The sequence below is a fragment of the Urocampus carinirostris genome, chromosome 2, assembly GCF_059441175.1.
Source record: "Urocampus carinirostris isolate Australia breed hairy pipefish chromosome 2, RoL_Ucar_1.0, whole genome shotgun sequence".
Classification (NCBI taxonomy): Eukaryota; Metazoa; Chordata; class Actinopteri; order Syngnathiformes; family Syngnathidae; genus Urocampus; species Urocampus carinirostris.
The window spans coordinates 39,828,794-39,852,121 of NC_142350.1; the positions used below are offsets into that span (position 1 = coordinate 39,828,794).

General features: G+C 36.5%; 1 protein-coding gene across 2 annotated transcripts in view; it reads left to right on the plus strand.

The window, feature by feature from the left end:
* Nucleotides 1-23,328, plus strand: part of LOC148371844 (plectin-like) — a 76,864-nt gene that overhangs the window by 42,558 nt on the left and 10,978 nt on the right. For both annotated transcript variants that reach the window (XM_088326490.1, XM_088326491.1), the window contains 25 exons: nt 262-428; nt 1,479-1,594; nt 2,159-2,262; nt 3,594-3,713; nt 4,447-4,542; nt 5,658-5,785; nt 7,166-7,259; nt 8,988-9,142; nt 9,230-9,539; nt 10,545-10,622; nt 11,515-11,676; nt 11,772-11,876; nt 11,975-12,070; nt 14,519-14,644; nt 14,725-14,877; nt 16,297-16,451; nt 16,516-16,642; nt 17,502-17,685; nt 18,183-18,340; nt 19,414-19,592; nt 19,690-19,828; nt 19,940-20,296; nt 20,389-20,472; nt 21,193-21,297; nt 21,387-21,485. In XM_088326490.1, coding sequence (XP_088182616.1) covers nt 262-428; nt 1,479-1,594; nt 2,159-2,262; nt 3,594-3,713; nt 4,447-4,542; nt 5,658-5,785; nt 7,166-7,259; nt 8,988-9,142; nt 9,230-9,539; nt 10,545-10,622; nt 11,515-11,676; nt 11,772-11,876; nt 11,975-12,070; nt 14,519-14,644; nt 14,725-14,877; nt 16,297-16,451; nt 16,516-16,642; nt 17,502-17,685; nt 18,183-18,340; nt 19,414-19,592; nt 19,690-19,828; nt 19,940-20,296; nt 20,389-20,472; nt 21,193-21,297; nt 21,387-21,485 — 3,597 coding nt within the window. The remainder of the gene's footprint in view (nt 1-261; nt 429-1,478; nt 1,595-2,158; nt 2,263-3,593; nt 3,714-4,446; nt 4,543-5,657; nt 5,786-7,165; nt 7,260-8,987; nt 9,143-9,229; nt 9,540-10,544; nt 10,623-11,514; nt 11,677-11,771; nt 11,877-11,974; nt 12,071-14,518; nt 14,645-14,724; nt 14,878-16,296; nt 16,452-16,515; nt 16,643-17,501; nt 17,686-18,182; nt 18,341-19,413; nt 19,593-19,689; nt 19,829-19,939; nt 20,297-20,388; nt 20,473-21,192; nt 21,298-21,386; nt 21,486-23,328) is intronic.

The window sequence follows — 23,328 nt, forward strand, 5'->3', positions numbered from 1 at the left end:
CTTCCAAACTGAAGCAGCCATGCTTTACTGTTACAATCCCCTTTTGTTTATTAGTTTTGAAATTATTATATTTGACGTGGGTCTATTAAATTAATACTGCACTTCTTTAAAAGTCTTAATAGAATGCAATCCTATTTTCTTATATTGATTCAGTTCTAACATTGGGTTTCCTCTATTTATTTAATCCACATTTGCTCAAACGGTTTGAATTGTTTTCCGTATTCAGTGTATAACTAAACAATCCCTTTGCACTACTTATAGATTTCAGATATTCAAGTGAACGGCCAATCAGAAGATATGACGGCCAAGGAGAAGCTTCTCCTCTGGTCTCAAAGAATGACAGATGGTTACCAAGGCCTCCGATGTGACAACTTCAGCACCAGCTGGAGGGATGGGAAACTCTTCAACGCAGTCATACACAAACACTAGTAAGTCTGCTCACTTTTCTGACATCATCATAGATAGATAGATAGATAGATAGATAGATAGATACTTTATTCATCCCCGAAGGGAAGTTCACATTTGACTAGTTTGATTTGTTTGAAACACTCGATGAGTTAAGTGTCTATGAGACACATTGCAAAATGCAGGTAAAAGGCTTGTAAGCCCTAAAAATACTGTTTTTGATTCCCATCCTTAGATGTAAGTATGAACGCTTAACTATCGGGTTATTCCCGATATCAAGTATCAATATATTTTAGACTTTTGATACATGATACCTCCCACAACCCCAAAAGCAAGGACAAATAAACGGGAAATATCCAGTATATATCTTAAAATTCACATGCGATGCATTTTAAAAAATGTATTGTTTTGGGGAACCATAATGGTGTCGGAAATCATTATGAATACCAACACTTGTAACGGTCTAAAAAAAAGACACTTAGTATCGGGCAAGTACATATATCATCTATTAATATAGAAACTAGCTTTTTTAAGGTATCAATACTCACGTAGGGTCTGATAACTTGGAACAGCTGCCCTTTATTTCTAATTAACAACATGGAACTCGAGATTAGAGGACTAATATATTGCCATTAATCAATTGCACTATTAGGATTTTAACTTTGAAAATAACAGCCATTTTTTTTTCTATTAGAGGAAAGAGAATTTGATATGACAGTGGTATCAGTATCCAGTATTTAAATCAATGACTACATTAACCGAGTATCGTATCGAGATGGAAAAAAATGGCTGTATCGAACATCCCTATTTATGTTCTGTATTGACTTTATTAAGACAATTTTTCCTATGCATCCGTATACTAAAAAATCAATCTAAAACGTGTATAGAATTTGTAAATTTCAATTGATCTTAATTGAGTTACTTTACCTAATTTCATGTATTATTAAACGGAAAAAGTATAGAGCACAAGAGCAAAGATAATTGAGAAAAAATTAGGACAATAAACCACTTATACACACATTTGATATGTCTCTGACAATTTTTTGATGCTAAACTTTCCGGTGTTTCCTTAGCCCTCGACTTATCGACATGGGCAAAGTTCATCACCAGACCAACCTTCAGAATCTAGAACAGGCCTTCCACGTGGCTGAGAAAGATTTGGGTGTGACCCGTCTTTTGGACCCTGAAGGTAAAAATGACTTCTAATTGTTTCATCTTGTGTAGTCCCATAAAGTAATAGTGTAGCTGTTCTCCTTGTGTGTGTATGTGCGTGCATGTGTGCGTATGTGTGTTGCACAATTCAGAAGTAGCTTAACTCCTTTTAGCAAAAAAAGGGCTGAGTCAAGATTAGCGCCTAAGCTCCATTTTGATCCAAAACAGAGTAGAACTGAAGCATACAATTGAAGATAGAGAGTCTAACACCACAAACAATGGACAAAATCCACAAAGCAATTAGCCAATGAAATAAAAACTGAACTTCAAATTAACTTACCTGTAGTCAGCAGTAGTCACGAGGTTTTTTGGAAAACGCACACAAAATATTATTCACTCACCTAGCAGAAAAATACTTAGCAAAACATCAGGTTTGGCCTGCCTAAACTCCACATCTATGAAGGACTAATTCAAGACTTACTTGTATCTTGCATAATTTAATTACACAATAAGAAACAGTTTCCTATGGCACAAATTGAAGTCTCTACCAAATGTAGACAACAGAGGACCTGTTCTAATGCTTTTTGTCATGCTCCTTCAGATGTTGATGTTCCCCACCCTGACGAGAAATCCATTATCACTTATGTCTCTTCTTTGTATGATGTCATGCCTCGGGCTCCTCCACAGGACACCATGAGAGCTCACGTGAGTGAAGCAAGAAACATGATTCTGTCTATGGGACTATAAGCTTTCTACGTATTAGTTTCTAGTATTGTTTTATCACACTACTGGTTGGTTATTTTGTTTCTCAGTCAAGTCACATAGAAAACTCCCAGCAATGTTTTTTTTGAGTAATTCTGAAAGACAATCATATTCTAACTGATAAAATGACACCCTTTAAAAAGCTGTTCCTTGTTAATGCATTGTAAGATTGGGTTACAACAAAATGTAACATATACTGTTACCCATAGAATTTTGTGAGACTTCGGTGAGGTGTACAGTCGAGGGTTGTCCGGGAATGAACTTTTTTTCTACATTTTAATTTTAAAGCATGGATCAGGTTGATTTTTTTGAACAATGCCCATTTTTATGACCGTAATGAGCTCTTTGTCACACATTGGTCAATAACGCAACAAGTTTAGTTATTGTCATACGAGCCACTACATAGCATTTTCAAAAATCAACATTAAGATTCAGTTGTATGTAATTTATCTTTCAGATTTGGCTAGCACCCATGAAATGTGTGGCATAGGCTTGCTTTGTAATGGTCTTTTGAGTAAAATAATACCAATAATAATAACAATATTAACAATAATGATATACAAATAAATTAATAATTTTAAAAACAAGTTAAAAAATAGTCTCCCCTGGAATTACAATACAATGGAATGGACTTTATTGTTGATATACAGATCTACAATGATTAATTAGTGGGCTTCTTACAATGAAGAATCATTTTTTTCCCTACTAAGTAACTTAATTATTTTCATTCTGGTGAGACTCGGCTTCTTACCTACGTTAGCTTAGGGGATATTTATTTTATTTTTAATCTGTATTTTCATTTTATTTTGGGTAATGCAATTCCTCTAGCCTCACTTAACTTCTTCCCTCTAGCTGATTGAGTTCAGGGGAAAATAAAACAAATTGTATAGCAATTATTGCAAAAAGCTCAATAAGACACTCATTACTCATTTGTGCAAGCTGTTTTAAAGTTTTCAACAAAATTGTTTATTAGTAATAGTACAAATATTGAGTGTAGAAATAATGATCATGACAGGTGACAGAGTTTTTGTTACCATTGTTGTCGCACTTTCCAACTCACACTTCCCTCCACCACTTTTCCCACCATGTAAAAGCCAATTTCAGAGTTGTTTCCCTCTGCATAATACTTGGATGGTTGTTCGTCTCTAATTGAGTTTATTGTGACGTGCGAGTGATCGAAAATAGTCAATCAGGAAAAGAAAAGCTTCCCTGTTGTTGTCTGCTGACGTTGAACTGAACTGTTGTGGCTGTCTGTTCTGTTGTGTTGGCTGCAGGACTTGGAGCTGCGCTGGCGGGAGTACTACGAGCTGGTAACTCTTCTGCTCCAGTGGATCCGCCACCATGTCACCGTCTTCGAGGAGAGGAGATTCCCGGCCAGTTACGAGGAGATAGAGGTGAGTGCGCACATATGCAAATCGGAGGTAAGACCTTAAGCCCAGGCCTGACCTGACCCTTTTTTTTTATTATGATTATCCACCAGTCATTATTCTTTTTTCCCTCCTGCCTCTCCCTCTCTTAAAGTTCCACGCTAGATTCTTAACTCATTGATTGCCAGACATTTCTCTTAAATGGGAAGAGCCGATGCCAGACAATTTTTGCCATTTTGACTCATTTTTGAAGGCCTCTAGAAAATGTAGTTCTGTAACAATATAGGCAAAGGGCATATCAAAAGAAAGCTCCCAACCTCAACTTTCGTTTGAAAAAAGGTTGTTTTCTTGCTTTTACCATTGTTTAGTAAACAGCAATTGAACATACATAAGTCTCCATACTTGTCTCCAGGAAAACTGAAAAAAAGGCTTCTTTGGGAAAGGATGCTTTTCAAGCACAACTTTCACTACGGTCATTTTTATTTTTTTTTGCATTTGTAATACCTCCAATATACTGTATACCCAATGTTTTTCATAAGCACAAGAGTGCTTTGCTTACGAGATACAATTTTATTGCTAGAACACCGAACTTATGCATCAACTTGACTGGCTATGTCGGGCTGTGTCTTACTTTAATAACTGCGGGCCTGGGTCGGGTCGGGTGATTTTTACTCTAATCAAAAGGACATACTGATGTGTTTCCTTTATTTTGTGTATTTTTAGCCATATATGTTTCCTCACTGATTTGTTTTTTCTTTAGCTTCTTTGGCGCCAGTTTGCGAAGTTCAAAGAGACAGAACTGCCACCTAAAGAAGCTGATAAAAACCGCTCCAAACACATCTACCAGTCATTTGAGGTAAGTGACCCCGTATTGTCTTACTCTAAGCCAAACCTGACTATAAGCCGCGCCGAGCACATTTTTCAAAATAATAATGAAAATAACATGTTTTTACATGCATAACCCAAGAGTGACCATAAGCCACATGTACCCATGTTCAAACTTGATATATTTACAAGGACTGGTGGTACACAGAAAGAGTTGTCAAATTTTGATAATAAACACACACCAAGAGACAGTGAAAGTGACACAGCAAAAAACACGGCTGAATAAAAAAATACAAGTCACAGGGATGCAGCAACACAAATACTGTGACACAACTCTGAAAAGTTGCCTGCCCCATTTTTCACAACTTGAAATGCAATAAGACGAATTGCAAAAAAACCCGTTGTTGCCAAGTATTAGGGATTGGTAATTAGAATATATAACAGAACACCTCTTTAAAATTGGGTTTTTATAGATCTACTTAAAACATTCATTGCACGTATATGACATCGCTGTTTTCCATCTGCCATCAGTATGGACCTGTATTCTCTCATTTTCATTCATGCAATGTTTGCGTTGCGTCGTTTGCTGCAAGCCATGTGAACTCCTTTTTCCACGATCCTCTTAATGTACTTTTACGTTTTGTAGCGTCATCAATTTTGTTAGCTTCTTTCGAATCTTCTGAGGCTGAGGTTTTGGCTTGATTCCTAACCACGTATCCATTTTTCATGTGTTCTCTGTGTGTCTACATTGGAAAATGATATGCAAATGCACGACCTTATAACGCTCGGGAAAGTCCGGAAGCACGAAGTTATTGGATGCTGGCTTCTGATTGGCTGCCGAGTATGCAAATTGCCTAACGATCCGAAATTCAGAAATTTCCAAACCCAACGAAGATTTCGAAGTCAGAATAAAGCAAACGTTTGATTTGAAAAAAAAAAAATTGAAAAAATATTTTTTTTACTTTGGAAAAGTTGTCGGCCACCCAGGCAGAGACGTTGTGTAAGTTGTATGCCCTACGTAAAAGATGCACGCTCTGGGCGTCTAGGCAGACCTCATTTCAAACACTGCTTATAGTCAGTAAATGTTTTAATTTGCTCTTATGATTTTGTCAAGAAACATTACTTCATCTTTTTTTCCCCTCACAGAGCGCAGTACATGCAGGACATCTGAAGGTTCCACCCGGTTACCACCCTATTGATGTGGAGAAAGAATGGGGTCGTCTTCATGTCTCCATGTTGGAGCGAGAACGTCTGCTCAGAACAGAGTTTGAAAGGTCAGCTGAGAGATATTTCTTAGCAAAGGCTTCATTTGAATAAAATAAAAATAATGTGATTAGGCACCACATTTTTTTAATGATATAGAATAGTCTTAATAATTTTTGATGACAATGTAGTGAACAAAAAGATTCGATAGCACCTTAGGATTAATATATAACAAGGACTTTAAGAGAAAAATTGGATGAAGAATATCAGGAAAATAGGCAAAAATATTTACAAGGTAGTGCTTGCAGACCTGTCTAAGTTGTGAGAACTGTTATCATTTATAATAATTAAGCGATGGAAATAGTACAATTACCTGTAGCAACAATCCCATTTTTCAATACAACATTTTTCATAATATTATGCACTTGTTTAGGGTGGTGATGGCGGCCCTGGGGAAGAAACTTTCGACCGATAAAGACGTTGATACTTTATTCTTGAGTAGTCATCAATATGAAAGCGGATACTGCAAATGAAGTAATAATCTTAAAGGGACAATGTGTAAAATTTGACCACTAGATGGCACTGTATTGTGTAATGCAACCAAAAACTACTGATACTCAAGTGATTAAAATGCACAATTTTCTTGGACTTTTTTGCCCAACCATTTTGAGGTTTTAGGGTTCGTAGCAGCGAAATGGCGGGCAATTATGTCAACTCCCTATGGTTGAGGATTATGTAAAATAAATACTGATTTCTTAGCCTACACTATTTGTATAATTTCATTGTAATATAACAGTTCCTGTATTTTTGCTTATTATTAAAATACATTTTTTTAAATTAATTAAGTTTTACTTAGCACTAGGAAGCACTAAATAATACACACTGTCCCTTAAAATAATTAATCCCAATGGATGATTTTTCTTTAAAAATGCATTATATTATAGAATTTTTCATCCATGAATTCTTATTTCTTGACTGTAAAATGGCCACTACGAGGCAACCAATACACTGATATCTAGTGACCAAGTATTACTGAAAATACAATGACTCAATGATTACCAATATTTATTACATTACAATTTTTAATAATTCAATTCATACTAAAAGTTTTGCCATTCTAGTTGTTTCTATGTATTCGGACAAACATGACATCATGTCAGTGAAATGGGATGGCCTGTATCACAAGGTTGTGTTGTCATCTAGTCAGTCTTCTTAATCGTCCCCGGTGTTTGTGGTCAGCTTTCTGCTATCATCCTGACTATTTCTTATATGCTTCTGTGAGATTTAAATCACAACGGTTTTGATTATGGCATTTGTGAGTGAACCTTATAAACTGGAGTATTTGTTGAACGGCAAATTATTGTGAGCATCGTACTTTATTCTATTGAACCACACAAAATCTCAGTACTGTATGGACGTTTTTATTTATTTGTTTGTTTTTAAATATTCAGACTTGAGAGGCTTCAGAGGATTTTCAGCAAAATACAGATGGAGTCAGGAAGATCTGATGAGCACCTCAACCACCTTGAGAACTTGCTCCAGACGGTGAGTTTCAAGGCTTTACAGAATTCTGTTGTAAACCTGGGGGTGGGCAAATTATGGCTCACGAGCTAAATGTGGCCCGCCACGCTTTTTAATCATCCCGATCAATGTTGAAAATAAAAGAATAATATTTAAATGTACGAGTCATAAAATAATTCTATTTGGAGTCACTCTTGTTCCCACTCTCCCCAACATTCAAATAGCTGGCAGCAGGATTTTTTTTTTGCATCATGTGTGTCAAACACATGGCCCATGGGCCAAATATAGCCCGCCACATCATTTCATGTGGCCCGCGAGACAATGGTAAAAGAAGCACAAAAGAAAAACGAGCTGCTCGCGTCCACTGGATGTTTCCAAATCAGGGTGCACCCACTCTAGCTGTATTTGCTAAATGGTTAGTTAGTTGGTTGGATCTCTTAACCACTAGGGTTGTAGGGACACCATTTTCGGTGGTGTCTTGGGCAAGTACAGCCTGGTGGCGCCATTCCTCTCCAGGGCAACATATGTTTACTCTTAATCAACCAGAGAACATTTAGCAAATCATTTTTATGTTGTTTTACTTGATTTAAAAATCATAGACGAGCTGTTAAAGGCAATACGAAATATTAAAAATTTTAACAATAGCACTTGGGTTTTTTTGCAGAACTTTAATTAAGGTATAGCTTTTTTTAATAGATTTGACATAAAAAAGTGAAGTTCACATATTCAGGTACAAATTATCATTAAAAAACTAAAAATGAAAAGCAGTGCAAATATTTTAAAATCATTAAAAAAACAATTTAAAGTAGTGTTGGTACATTATTCTTGTCACTTTCCAGTCTGTATGATTTTCCACAAGTTGAATAAACTGTACTGAAAATAAATGCAATTGTTGTTGTCCTTTATAACCATTATAAGAGATTGAATCTTAGTTATAGAAAAAGAGAAAGAAAAAGAGGGGAAAAAAGACTTGAATCAATGTTTCAGAATCAAATCTTACGTGCCGGAATTATTGTCTTGTCACAGTGAACTGTGAGCCTCCAAAAAGACCTCCATCCCTCCAGCTAAGGCACACTTTTCATGCCATTGATTTATTGATTTATTTTCATGCAAATGATTTTCCTCCCAAGTGTCCCCCAAGCCTAGCATGAGTCTGACACCTGCTTTACATGTTTTTAAAATCATGTATGTGATTTATCTATCAAGAATGTTATCATATTTGGAAGAGAGGAAAAAACACTTCTGAGATAGCTGCACAGTATCAAATTTTAAGTTTTTCAATGCATATTATCAAATGTTGTGCATTGTTCCTTTAATTCTGAGTGTTTCAAAACCAATTTGATGAATTGCTTTATTGCAGATACAAATTAAAATATAAAATGCATATGTAGAAGTCTTCATAACTATTCTAAAAAGACGTATCCACATTTTTTGTCATTTATTATTTTGTGCTTTAATGTAAAGTTCAAATTTGAGATTTTATTAAAAAAATTGCAGCGACGATATGAGAAAAAAATAAATGCAGCACATTTTTTTTCCTCGTGCGTTGTCAAGGTATTGAATTGCAGACTGTATTGGTAAATTCTAAAAAAATCAAATCACTTTTTCTCCTCCTGGCCTGGCCCTTCTGCCAAATGTTTTAACCGAATGCGGCCCGCCAATCAAAAGGTTTGCATGCCCCTGATGTAAACAAGATCTGACTGACATTTCTGCATAAAATACCAATCTTATCTGATTTTACTGTTTCTTCAGGACATGCGCTTGCTCAACGCGGGGAAACCAGCGCAGCACACAGCTGAAGTTGAGCGTGAGCTGGACAGGGCTGACAATGTCGTTCGTCTTCTCTTCAATGATGTGCAGACACTTAAGGATGGGCGCCACCCTCAGGCTGAACAGATGTACCGCAGGTGGGGGCGTAATGGATTCCACTCCTGCCTGGCATTTAACACGATGCAATATAGCCATCGGGGCAAATAAAAACATTTTCCGCACAGAGTCTACAGCCTCCATGAGCGCCTCGTGAACCTGCGCAGCGATTACAACCTTCGCCTGAAGACTTCCCAGATCTCCATAACACAAACGTCCCTGAAGACCACCACGAAGGCACGCCCGGAATTGGACGACGTAACTTTGCGCTATGTTCAAGACCTTCTCCAGTGGGTGGAGGAGAATCAACGGCGCATTGATGGAGCCGAATGGGGTTCGGATCTGCCTTCAGTGGAGTCGCAACTGGGGAGCCACAGGGGCCTGCACCAGACAGTGGAGGACTTCAGGTCCAAGATTGAACGTGCCAAGGCTGACGAGGTTATTGTTTTCTAAAGTATAGTATATATTACATATATATACATCGTGTAAACGTAACGTAAAATTCAGACTACAGAGTGCACCTGATTATAAGCCGCACCCAGTACATTGTTAAAGGAAAAACATTTTGTACATACATAAGCCTCACCTGACTATACGCAACATGTGTCCACATTGAAACACAAGATATTTACAGATATAGTTTTAATAATATATAGTACCTTAACCTCTTAACTTTTGATAAACAAATATGTGTCTGTACCATGTCACCAGTCACTGAAATTCGTTATCCCAAATTTTAGTTTAAACTCTGGGGATTAAAGAGCTGATGACCATTGCAAAATATACTCATCAAAGAAACATCACGATCAGTCTAAAACAAGATACCCAAAATCCTTAAAGCCAGTGCGACTCACCATTACATCTCTGGCCGTCTTCAACTCCTTTGAATGTTTGTGAAAAAAGCTTTATTAGATCAAGGACAAACCATAGAATCCAACCATGTAGAATATTGTTTCCAAAACACACAATAATGACGACAGATATATAGATATATAGAAATCCTCCTCAAACATGTGCTTCTTGTGAACAGTTTGTTTTGCCACATTATATCAGTTTACAAATAAACAGACTAGTGAAATAATTCCCAATATAGTTATTAGCCCTTCCCTTTTCGATTGACACCTGTTTATGCTAGTTTCATTCATGCACAAAGCATGCAGTTGAAACTTCTGTTGTCCTCGAAACATATATTCCACCTGCCTCACCTTTATCTGTACTGCTTGGGCACTTCTGGCGGCCATTATAAAAAAAATGCATAAATTAGCCGCATCATTGCATAAGCCGTAGGGTTGAAAGCTTGGGAAAAAAGTTTGGGGTTATAGTCTGAATTTGACGGTGTGTTTGTATATATATAAAATATATATATGAGGGAGAGAGATATGTTTTGGTTTCTTTATTCAAATGAACCTGTATTAAACATTTCATCTAACTTTTGTCCTTCAGAACCAGCTATCTCCTGCCAGCAAAGGTACATACAGAGAGTACCTGGGAAAACTCGACCTACAATATGGGAAACTTTTGGTAAATATGCATTTACCTCACAGTGTATATGTTTTAAAATAGGATGCTAGATACCACTTATTTCAAAACCAATAACGATGCACTACTCAACTTGTTATACCAGTACTGTATACCAATTAAATTGGTGGAAACATGCATGGGAGGTCGATTAGCAAGTCTAAATTATCCCTAGTGAGTGTGTGTGTGAATGGTTGTGTCTGTGACTGTCTGGCAACCAGTACAGAGTGCTAGCTGGGAGGGGCTCTCTACGTCCGCAACTCTTGTCAAAATAAGACTACTTCTCATTTCTGTGATGCAATCTGGCACTAGTCTCCACTGTATGATAGCCCTGGCACTGTCATCAGAATGAAGCCCCTATTCTTGTTTTTTTAGTGCAGTAGTGAATATGTGCTCATTTTCGTAATCACTATATTGAATGGCCACCTTATCCAAAAACAATTGACATAAACAACTTAAGGCAACTTAAGCTTAAAATCCCCCATGGGGTTGGCGCCAGGTGTGCATTGGATTTAATGATGTTTTTGGTCTGGTTTAGGCAGCACTTCTCGCCAATGACCTGTATCTATCAGAATTAATATTGTTCTAATAGTCTGTATGAAATATGAATTGAAGTGACTTGAAATATAAATATCAGTATTGCTAAGTACTGAAGAGTTGGGTTTTGTGTCAATCTCAGTCTGAAAAAATGGTTTGGGACATCCCTGACTTATACCTTGAAATAAGGCTGGTAGCTTCACCAATACTTTCTGCTTCGTATTGATATCAGTATCAATTGAATGAAATTATTGTTGCGTTATCCTCTTGTATATTGTTGCATTTACACCAACTGGTTAATCAATTGTTCAATATAAGCTAATCGAAGTTTATCTTTAAATTATTCATCCTCTAACAGAACTCCTCAAAGTCCCGCTTACGGAACTTGGATTCACTGCACGCATTCGTCAGCGCAGCAACCAAGGAGCTCATGTGGTTGAATGACAAAGAAGAGGAAGAGGTCAACTTTGACTGGAGTGAACGTAACACCAACATGGCGGCCAAAAAGGACAACTACTCGGTGCCTTTCTCCAATCAATTTGTTTTAAAATGTTTATCCATACTAAATTTTGCAGGTTAATTTGCTTACTGTTTTGTTTTAACCTTATCCTTCAGGCACTTATGCGAGAGTTGGAGCACAGGGAGAAGAAAGTCAATGATATCCAGACCACCGGAGATAAATATGTCAAGGATGGCCATCCCGGTAGGAAGACAGTGGAGGTGAGGATGGCAATAACGTTGTTTAGAGTGCCAAAGAAAAAAAATACACACTTTGGACTTATACTGACCTGCGGTCATATCTTTTTGCTATCTATCAGGCCTTCACAAGTGCTCTGCAGACTCAGTGGAGTTGGATCCTTCAGCTTTGTTGCTGCATTGAGGCCCATCTTAAAGAGAACACAGCATATTACCAGGTATCTGTGCTATAATGATGATGTACTAGAGGACTGTCAATTGCAATTTTATGTAAATAATAGTGTGTTAAAGTGCAAGTACTTTGCAGTTTCTAGTGGCAACATAATATTGTTAATTTTCACATTGGTGACAACAATTTGATAGTTGTGTAAAAAACAATGATCTGGTATGTACTGCCTTCTAGTAATCAAATGAAATATAATATCCTACTGTCGCAGTGGGTTGCACCCATTTTCGAGTTTTTGAGTGATCTTCTCCGCGAATAGTTGTGTAAAATTATTTTTAACACGTTTTTCAGGTAGATGAAAAATGAGGTTGCACTACAAAAAGTATAATAGATGGATAGATAGATAGATAGATAGATAGATAGATAGATAGATAATTTATTCATCCCTGTAGGGAAATTCACACTTCCAGCAGTCTCCTTTGTTGTTTATTTACAGATTAACAGGATGAGCGCAGGGTGTTTTGTTGTAGTTTAGCCACAGAGGAGTGGATGACGTCACACGCTAGTCCAAAAGTTCGACGTCCCTGCAGCTTATGGAAATGTTTGTGCCCGGGGATAACACCTCGTGTTAGCGAGTCCACCTCCTCTCCACTTCACACAGGCTTTCGTGTCTCTGTCTAACAGCGCTGAAGCCGGATAGTTTCGGGTAGCACCACGTTAGCGCCAGGGATGCTAGACGTGAGCCACGTTTCCGTAAAACACAGCAAACTGCACTCCCTGTGCGCTTTTTTGTTTTTCACCAGCACAGCCAGTTCGTCGGTCTTATTTGGTAGAGAGTTCACATTTACCATGATTACGGACGGTACTGAAGACTAGCTGCTTGGCTAGCTCCGGCTCTGTATCCACGATAGGGCCCCCTCATCACGCCGACACGAGAATTCTTCAGGAGTTGATTCCTCGAATAAACGTAATTTTGTGCGTTAAGACCCATAACGATAGGAAGATAAAGTAATCCAAAGTGTAGTTGTCAAACGGGACAAAGAACACCGAAGATAGAAGCAGACTCTTAAAACAATAAATCACAAAAGTGCGAAATAACACAGAGCTGCTGGAAAGGCTGCCGCTTTGATCTACATATAATGTTCTACTCGCAAATCATTTTGCTCATTTTAGCAACTGGTATAATGATACCAGTTATTCTTATTTTACAGATCAATTACAGAAAAAAAATATTTTGTTTCACTGTTGGTTCAACTTTCTCTAAGAACAGTTTTATCAATGACAATAAAGACAATTCAATGCAATACGGTACCTACTATCAGTGCTCATCTAACCCTAGTATCAGTAATTGGGGCGGTGGTCAATCCGAAATATTATTTGATTAAAAGCAATATATTTAACACAGTATCTTTGCTGGTCCCACCCCTTTTTAGAGTATAAATATCCCTTGTTAGGGTGAAATATCAACATGGGGGGTGGCAGTAGCTCAGGAGGTAGAGCGCTCGTCTTGGGATCAAGGGATCCCAGTTCGAATCCCGGCTCGTCCGTGTTACATGTCGAAGTGTCCTTGGGTAAGACACTGAACCCCTAACACCCCCAATAAGCAGGTTAGCCTCTTACATGGCTGCAATACAAGGCCGCTATTGGAAAATGTGGAGCACATTGTAAAGCGCTTTGGGAAGTCATTGACTTGAAAAGCGCTATATAAATGCAGATCATTTCATTATTTCATTTTCATTTCAACATGTCAAACAGGTGTCTGGCCAATATAAAACCTGGTATTGATAATTGGGTATAACTATATTGGTACTTACAATTGTGGTCAATATCAATATTATCTGCCCACTAATGGCTGTTTTAACATTTTTAATTGAAGGAAGAACATTTTGATGTATAAATCCTATATGTTTAAAGCACCTTTACTGTTGTAGGATTTAAGCTATTTTTCTAAGCATGTAATGTGTAGTGCCTACTAGTGGTACTTTTTTCAGTAAAAAAAAGAGTGCATTGATTTGAAAACTTGGCATAAATATATGAACTATCATATTAATCTTATTTTTTATTTAAATAAAATCAGTGGTCGAGAAATTTGTAATTCTTTTACATAGTGGAATCCCTACTTGGAGGTTGCCGCCATGTTTGTCTGGGATCTTGCTGCTATGCTATGCTCTGCGGCACTGGTTTTCATTTGCATTAGACAACAATGCCATCTTGTGGTCAAATATTAAACCTTGAGCTTCATATATATCGATCATTTTGTTTGTGACACTGGTAATACTGGCATTAGTATCAATCTCGATGAACGTTTAGGAGTTGAATTTCAGTTGAATTTAGGAGTTGAATTTCAGTTTTAGTCAGAAAGAAATACATTTAGTCAGAAAGAAATACATTTCTAATTCCTCGTCTATAAAGAACCAAGTACTACCGTTACCTCGAATAAATACTGGGTATTGATATGGTAAACTACAATAATAAGAAAAATGTATTTTTCTTTTTACAGTTCTTTGCTGATGTAAAAGAAGCTCACGAGAAGATGAAAAAAATGCAGGAGACGATGAACAAGAAATACAGTTGTGATCGTTCTACCACAGCCACACGCCTGGAAGATCTGTTGCAGGATACTGCGGTAAGAGATGATTGCTTGCAAATGAATTTGCACTCCAGTCAAAGTCACCTGGTTTTAATCTGTTTTTTCAATGTGAACAGGAAGAGAAAGAGCAGTTGAATGAATTCAAGACGCATGTGACCGGCCTTAACAAAAGGGCTCGCTCCATCATCCAGCTGAAACCGCGTAACCCTGCAACATCCATTAAAGGCAAACTGCCCATCCAGGCCGTCTGTGATTTCAAACAACAAGAGGTATGCATATATCGGGTGTTATTCAAATGAGCTGGTGTGTTTTACCTACAGCCGATTTATTGATCGCTGATCAACTAAGATTAGGCCTTTGGGCCACCTCCTCATTTAAATAACATTGTTGTGACAAAATACACGACAACATAGCCAACAAGATACATGACAAAATGCACAACCAAATACATGAGAAAACACACGACAAAATAAATAGCAAAATATATATCGGAATAAATAAATGACAAATTACACACACAAAAAACTATGAAAGAATAAAACACGAGAAAAGAAATACCTTAAGAAATACATGGCAAAATACACACACACAAAAATACATGAGAAAATACACTACTCATTACATGCCAAAATAAATGACAGAATACACAACAAAAGACATGACAAAAAACTACGGGAAAATAAGTACAGAAACAAATATCAATATACGCAAAAAAATATATACATAAAATACAAAACATACAACAAAAGATACACGACAAAATAAATACCGAAATAAGTACATGAAAAAATGTGCGACAAAAACATGATAAAATGAATACTGAAATAAATAAATGAAAATATATACCAAAAATAAACATAAAACACACAACAAAATACATGAGAAAAATACATGACAAATGCATGCCTAAATGAAAGAGGGAAATAAAGAAATGGCAGAATACAAGAAAATATCAAGAAAATACACGACAAAATAAATGAGACAAGTGCCCTACAGACTCAACGGAGTTCGATCTTTGTGAAAAGAAATCACAAAAGACAACAAAATACATCACAAAACAAATACTAGAATAAATGAATGACAAAATACACAATCAAAAAACGAGAAAATAAATACGCTTATAAAAATGAATACATACAAAACAAAATACAATAAAAGATGCAAAAAATACATGAGAAAATACACGACAAAGTACCTGGCAGAATTGTCCACAAAATAAATACCTAAAAAAAATAAATTACAAATTACAAAACAAACTACACAACAAAAAAAGGAAAATAAATACTGAAATAAATAACAAAATAGTGTACATGAAAAAATGCATGACAAAATACATGGCGAAATACAAAATAAAATCATAAAAATTTTGAAACCTTTTTCGTGAAAGCATTTTAGAGCGATGATTTCACATTGAAAATAGTTTCTAGACGATGTCAGTTAAAAAGATACCCCGCATCAAATTTGCTGTTACAGCAATTGATACTAATGCTCCATAAATACCCAAGGAACAATCAACATAAACAGTGCTTGACTTCTATTTCATAGTTTTCATAGAAAATGGGTAATTTGAAATAAACTGGTGTAGTAAACTACGAAGGATTTTTACTTTTTAGTTTCACTGGGTACGGTTTTATCTGCAAACTGCCAAATCAAACCAATGCATCATGGCATTTTGTGCACTTTTACAGATAACTGTTCATAAAGGAGACGAGTGTGCGCTGCTTAGCAACTCCCAACCATTCAAATGGAAAGTTCTGAGTCGCACTGGACATGAGGCAACGGTGCCTTCTGTTTGCTTCCTGGTTCCACCGGTAAACAAAGACGCCGTGGACAGTGTTTCCAGGTGAGAGGCAACTGATAAATATTGTCTTTGACTTAATGTCTGACCAAATGTTATGTCTTCCCAGTCTGGATGCAGGTCATCAGAAGATGGTGACAAAGTGGCAAATGCTGTACATCAACATGAAGAGTCTGCTGTCTTGGCAATATCTGATGAGGGATTTCACACAAATTCGTTCGTGGAGTATCACCTCGGTGGGTGTTGAATGTATTAAATTGGTACCGGAATATTGTGATGTTTGAAAGTTCCTGTACTAGTTTGTTTTTAAAACAGATATATGATTTCTAGCTCATAATCATATGAAAAATAAAAAAATACATGCGAAAATACGCTACTCATTACATGCCAAAATAAATACATAAATAAATGAATCACAAAATACATAACAAAAAACATGATAAAAAAGTACGGGAAAATAGATAACGAAATAAATACACAAAAAAATACATGACAATATACACAACAAAACACACGACAAAATAAGTAACCAAATAAGGACATTTTTCTTCGTAAAACACTTACATACAAAAACTTCTTGAACTGAAAAAAGTTTTCAGTCTGGAATATGAAATAATAAATCCTAAAACTAGAAATAACGATTCTCAAAATTAGCTGATTTTCAGACAAAATGTGATAATTGATTTTCTTATGTAAAGTTAGTTTATTAGGCAGTACAGTGGCTGACTGGTCAGCACATCCACCAGAGTTCCCAAGGTTCAGTTACAACTACCAGCCTCCCTCTTTAGAGTTTGCACATTTTCTTTCCTCTCACATTCCAAAAACATGCATAGGAGATTGATTGGTGACTTCAAATTGTCCCTAGAATGAGTACGTGAGTAAGTGGTAGCCTGTCTCTGTGTGCACTGCAATTCACTGACAACGAGTCCAGGGTGTCCCCTCCCCACTGCTCAATTGTCAGCTGGGATGGGCTCCTGTGTTTATAGTAATGATAGGTGTTTTGGAAATTGGATTGACAGTTTTGTTATGACCAAGGAATTAAGTCTTTAATTTTCCTATTGAAAAAAAACATTTATTTTCCTTTTTCCTTTCCAGTTGAAATCAATGAAACCGGAAGAATATCGTCAAATTATGAGAAACCTGGAAATCCACTACCAGGACTTCATGCGAGACAGCCAGGACTCTGAGCTCTTTGGCCCTGATGACCGTATGCACATCGAGGGAGACTACACCAAGTCCACCCAGCACTTTGATAGTTTGCTGCGCTCGATGGAGAAAGGTACAATCAAGTATTTCTTGTCAGGAGGGAGAATTTGTATCTACTGTAGTATTACATGTCAAGCATACATGGTATGTTCTGAATTGATATTCCAGGGCGAAAGATTGTTAAACTCCAAGGTGAGTGATATAAGGTCATGCACATGCTTCCAAGCTTCAGAAAAAACATAGAGATGTTTTTGTGGGAGTAGATGTAGTTTGACTGCATGTTTGTTTCCACTAGAAAGTCTGCACATTGTTCAACCTGTTTTTAGGATTAAATGTATTTTTCAGTCATCTCTGTGTACTTAGAAAAATTTGCAGTTTGTTACTCTGACATGATCTAATGAGTTCCAAAAGTTGTATCAATATTTTAAAATGCTTTGCTATTGGTCATCATTGCAGGATTGTGCATATGCTGTGAACACAAATTGCACGTGCTCTGTTTTGTAATTATTGGCCTATTTTGGCTTATTTTACAGTCACACGTCATGAAATTGTAATTATCATTTTTCTTAGGTCAACAAAATGAGTCCCTATGTAAGAACTACATCTCAGATCTCAAGGACCTGCGTGTACGAATTGAGGACTGCGAAGCCCAGACAGTCTCCCGCATACGCAAACCAATGGAAAAAGATCCTTTGAAGGAATGTGTTCAGAAGACTGTAAACCAGCAGGTATGCCGCACTCTTGCGGACTATGCACAGTGAATTGTGTGCTTCAGAGCCTAAAGAAATAGTTAAAGATTTACACAGAACTTAGGAAACTGTGTTGGGATTTTCCACCATTGTTAGGAATGTAGTGTATACATAGTAATCACATTTTAACAGTTTATGTATTTCAGAAATACATGCCAAACTGGTATCCCTACCTCTATCTGTATCAAAGATGTAGCTCTGGGCATTAAGAAGGTTGGTAAGCCCTGTTCTACTAAATAAAGACAGAATACCCATGGATGCAAGAGAAAGGTGTGATACGATACAATGGACCAAAATACCTTCTATACTCATTCATAAGACTACTTCGCATATTGGGGAACCCCTAAAACTGCTTGGAAAATTGCTGCATACTAAAAGCAACAAACTAAAAGAAATGCCTATCTAAAATATTAACAAAACATGTACCTAAACAATGATAATTATTTAAACATAATAATGTAATAAATAATAATATGCCAGTAATAAAGACATATATATAATACACTTTTAAACCATTTACTGTACCTCCAAGCATCACTTAGAAGGCAGACACTGTTTTTGACTTGTTCTTCCCCTCATTAATTTCTTGGGACCCATTATTATGGGCAAAATAACATTAAAACCAAAGTAAAATTGTAAGGATGCGGTCTATTTTAAAAAACAATTGGGTGGGACCGCACTTATTGACTGAACTAAAAGAAAAGATCGGGAGGGGAAAGAGCATGAAAACAGAACACGTCATTTTGTCATTATTTTGTTTTATGCTGGTATTAACAGAATTGCTGTTTCCAGTATTGTATTTTATAGTTCAATATATATGTATAGATATACATACGTTAGTTTTTTAATTCTATGTGTATATGTGCACTAAATGGGGCAGCTTTGAATTTTATTGACACTTTGTGTAATGATGAAAAAGGCATTCTTTTCTATTCTATATAGGATAAGTCAACAAGCAACAATGATACACAATAAACCTTTCTCCCATCTTCCTTTTTGAAATTAAGTGCATGTTTTTTTTACCTGTCTAATTAAGGTTGAATGTTTTCCAGAAAGTGCAATCAGAGCTAGAGGGTCTCAAAAAGGACCTTGAAAAGCTGTCAGTGAGGGCACAAGAAATCTTGAAGGCTCCACAAGAGTCCACTTCCACTCCTGTGCTGCGTTCTGAGCTAGATCTCACTACGCAGAAGATGGATCACACCTACAAGCTCTCCTCCATTTATCTGGAAAAGTGAGAACCTCCCCAATTTCTGCACGATAATCATCAGGAAAATATGTAGCTCCACATGCTTCCACAATGAAAAAAAATGCACATTGTCTTGAACCAGGCTCAAGAATGTGGAAATGGTCATTCGCAACAGTCAGGGTGCTGAGGGTGTACTTAAGCAATATGAAGACTGCCTGAGTGAAGTCCACACTGTTCCCAGTGACATCCAGGCTGTGGAGACATACCGTGCAAAGCTTAAGGTAATCTCAAAATGTAGAGAATGACACAATAGATTGCAGACATTCAACACATTTGTCGATCACGTGTTTTTTCAAATCGCGATGTAACTCGGTCTAATTCCAAACACGCAGAAAATGCGAGCTGAAGCAGAGGCTGAACAGCCAGTTTTTGATTCTCTCGAAGAAGAACTTAAAAAAGCCTTGACTGTAAGCGACAAGATGAGTCGGGTGCACAGCGAACGCGACGCCGAACTGGACCACTACCGGCAGCTCCAGTCAAACATTCAGGAACGGTGGAAAGCCATCTTCACCCAGATGGACCTTCGGCAGAGGGAGCTGGAGCAGCTTGGCCGACAGCTGCGCTACTACCGGGACAGCTATGATTGGCTGATTACGTGGATCACGGATGCCAAGCAAAGGCAAGAAAGGATCCAGACTGTTCCCATCACGGACAGCAAAACGCTAAAAGAACAGCTTGCACTGGAAAAGGTATGTGACGTATTTCTATTTGACAATGAGCCAAATATATTATTTATAAATGAATTCACCTTAACTTTTTCTATGTCCCGCTTTCCAACCAGAAATTACTGGAAGAGGTTGAGAAGAACAAAGACAAGGTCGATGAGTGTCAGACATATGCAAAAGCATACATCGACACAATCAAGGCGAGAATTTACTTTCTTTCCTTACCCTCTCCTCCTTTCTCATTCTTTTATTTCCTTGCAATTGTTAAACCCAAACAGTTCCACTATCTCATAATTCTATAAGTCAGTGTTGGTATTTATTTGATGGGTTCAACATTTTATTATTAATTCTGAGGAAGCACAGTTTTTAATATTTAGTCTTCGCGTCATCACATTCTTGACAAGCTGCTCCAGTGCCCTAAAAGCATGTTTCGTTAAAAGGAAAGTGGAATATCTAAATTTACCTATTTGGATTCAAATAAACTATTGTTATGGTTAGCACAGCCTGTTGAAATCATACGCGAAAACCAAAAGTTCATTTTTTAGGTGTTAAAAAAAAGTGCAATGTTTGAGTTTTCATACACCTACAAAGTTGTTGGTTTATAACTGGCAGCATCCCATCCTCTGACTCAATGCCTCCACTACAATAGAAAATCTGAATACCCCTCAGAATATTATATAAACTGTATAATGAGTAGATAAATTGATACATCAAGTGAATAAAACAAGAAATAAGTAAATAACTGCATTTCAGATAATCATAAGCTGTGTTGTCTACCACTAAATGATTATCATGATTAAATAGGGATATGATGATTAAAAGAATGAAAATGATACAACTTGAAACCTCATACAATTATGACTATAAATAGGTATGACACACTTCAATCTAACAATATCAAAATAACTTTCCCCTTACAGGACTACGAACTGCAGTTGGTTGCCTATAAAGCTCAAGTGGAGCCTCATACTTCTCCTTTAAAGAAGACTAAACTGGATTCTGCATCTGATAACATCATTCAAGAGGTATAATATTGACAATACATTTCAGGAAACACAGTTTTTCTTTAATCAGATGACTTACAAACATGTTTTTGACTTTTTCTCCAATATAGTATGTAACACTGAGGACCCGATACAGTGAACTGATGACTCTGACCAGTCAGTACATTAAGTTCATCACAGATGCACAGCAACGCCTGGAGAACGAGGAGGTGCGTGACACCAAATTGGGAATCCCCCCAAAAATTACCAAAATCCTAACCAACAATCAAATGAACCAAACCCTACCGTCATCATACTTATGTATGCACATATGTGTGATATAATGTTTGCCTGAGTGTGATGATATTGACACAATTACGTATAAGTACACCATTAAGTATTTGGCAGAAAGGATATAGCTATTTTTAACATTTGACAAATTCAAACAAGCTCAATTCAGATGGGGTCTACTTTCAAATCCAATGAAACATTTACTGTACCAAAACATATTTGCTGTAGTGTTAAATTTTTCAGGGGTTCTTTCTTTCACTAAATGCAATTCATATTTTTCTTTTCAACTAGGTGACTTTTCTAAAATTAAATTCTATTTACTCGTCTGTTGGGTTTTTGTCAAAAAAATTGACTTTATTTTTTTCTTCCCTCTCATATCTTGTCTTAACCTAATGGTGTGTTTGTTTGCTTCTCTTAACTGCTTGCCAGTGGTTTGCCCTGATGAATGCTTGAACTTGTTTGAGCATTAAAGAGGTAACTATTTAGTGGTGAAGGCTTTAACATGTTGTACTCGTTTTTTTTCTTTTATCTGCAGGTTTTACATTAAATAAATTGATAAACACTTATTTTTTGCGAAGATTGCTTTCCATAAAAGTCCCTCGATGGTCAAAACCCCCAAAGTAAAAACTTTTTTTTATTTATTAGATATCAGTCACAAATAAATTAAATGACTGTAACTAGTATAGATCTACAAATAAAAACACAGAAGACAGAATTGAAGTTGAATTAATTGTGTTTATTGTCATTTATGTGTTAAGCAATACATTGAAATTGGAGGGCCTATCCTTTTAGTGTAAAAAGTGATGTGGAGAGTGGCTGGCCTAGCTACATGCTAGCATTGGGGATCCTCAAATTGAGCCAGTTCTCTGTGATGATTAAAATCTAAAAGTCACAAATGCAGCCATTTGCCACAGAGGGTTACTGCATTCGGAAATGGTGTATAGAAAAATTTTCATAAAACTTAAGAAACCAATGTGAAAAGGCTACACAAGTAAAAATGTATGTACTTGATCAAATATACTTACCTATACTTATAATTAGTCAAAGAACCTTACAACTTGTTGAGTTTATACTTGGGTCCTGACTAACATCGGGGTGTTCTATTGTCTTTTTTTCTTTTCAATTTCCCTTTGATTTATTTTATTTCAATGTGTGGTTTATAGTGATTTAAATAGCTTCATTTTTAAAAATGTGTGTCACAAAAGAATAAATGTAGAACAGGATACAGTTTTTTTCCCGAATGAGTTGGTATGTTGGACTAGTTGTAACATGTCCACAATAAAAATGCTCAATAATCCATATTTAAATCATTACAGTTTTGCTTGTTGTATTATATTATCATAGAAAGCAAATTTTAAACACAAGATCAGGAGTCTAATTACACTTGCATGCAACTTAATCTTCCTACTGTGAAGTATGCTCATTTCAACTATTAACTGATCTTTTCTGTTTTTATTGAATTGCCTGGTCATGAAATAATTTCATAACAACCATTTCCATTGAATTGTCATGTCATTTATTAATTGCACTGAATTTTAAGTTTAACCTCACCTAAGTGTAATTCTAATTTACATCCGACTTTGATCTTTAACTTGTGCCATGAGCTAACCTTTTACATTAACATTGCACTGACAATATATTACATTGCATTGCTCTTATCGCAGTGTGATTATGTTGTGATTACTACTGTAATTACAACTTTTAACTCACACTGATAAGAGCTGGTGAATGTAAAGTCTTATCTCCCACATGTTATGCATAATTATAATCCTTTCTTTACCA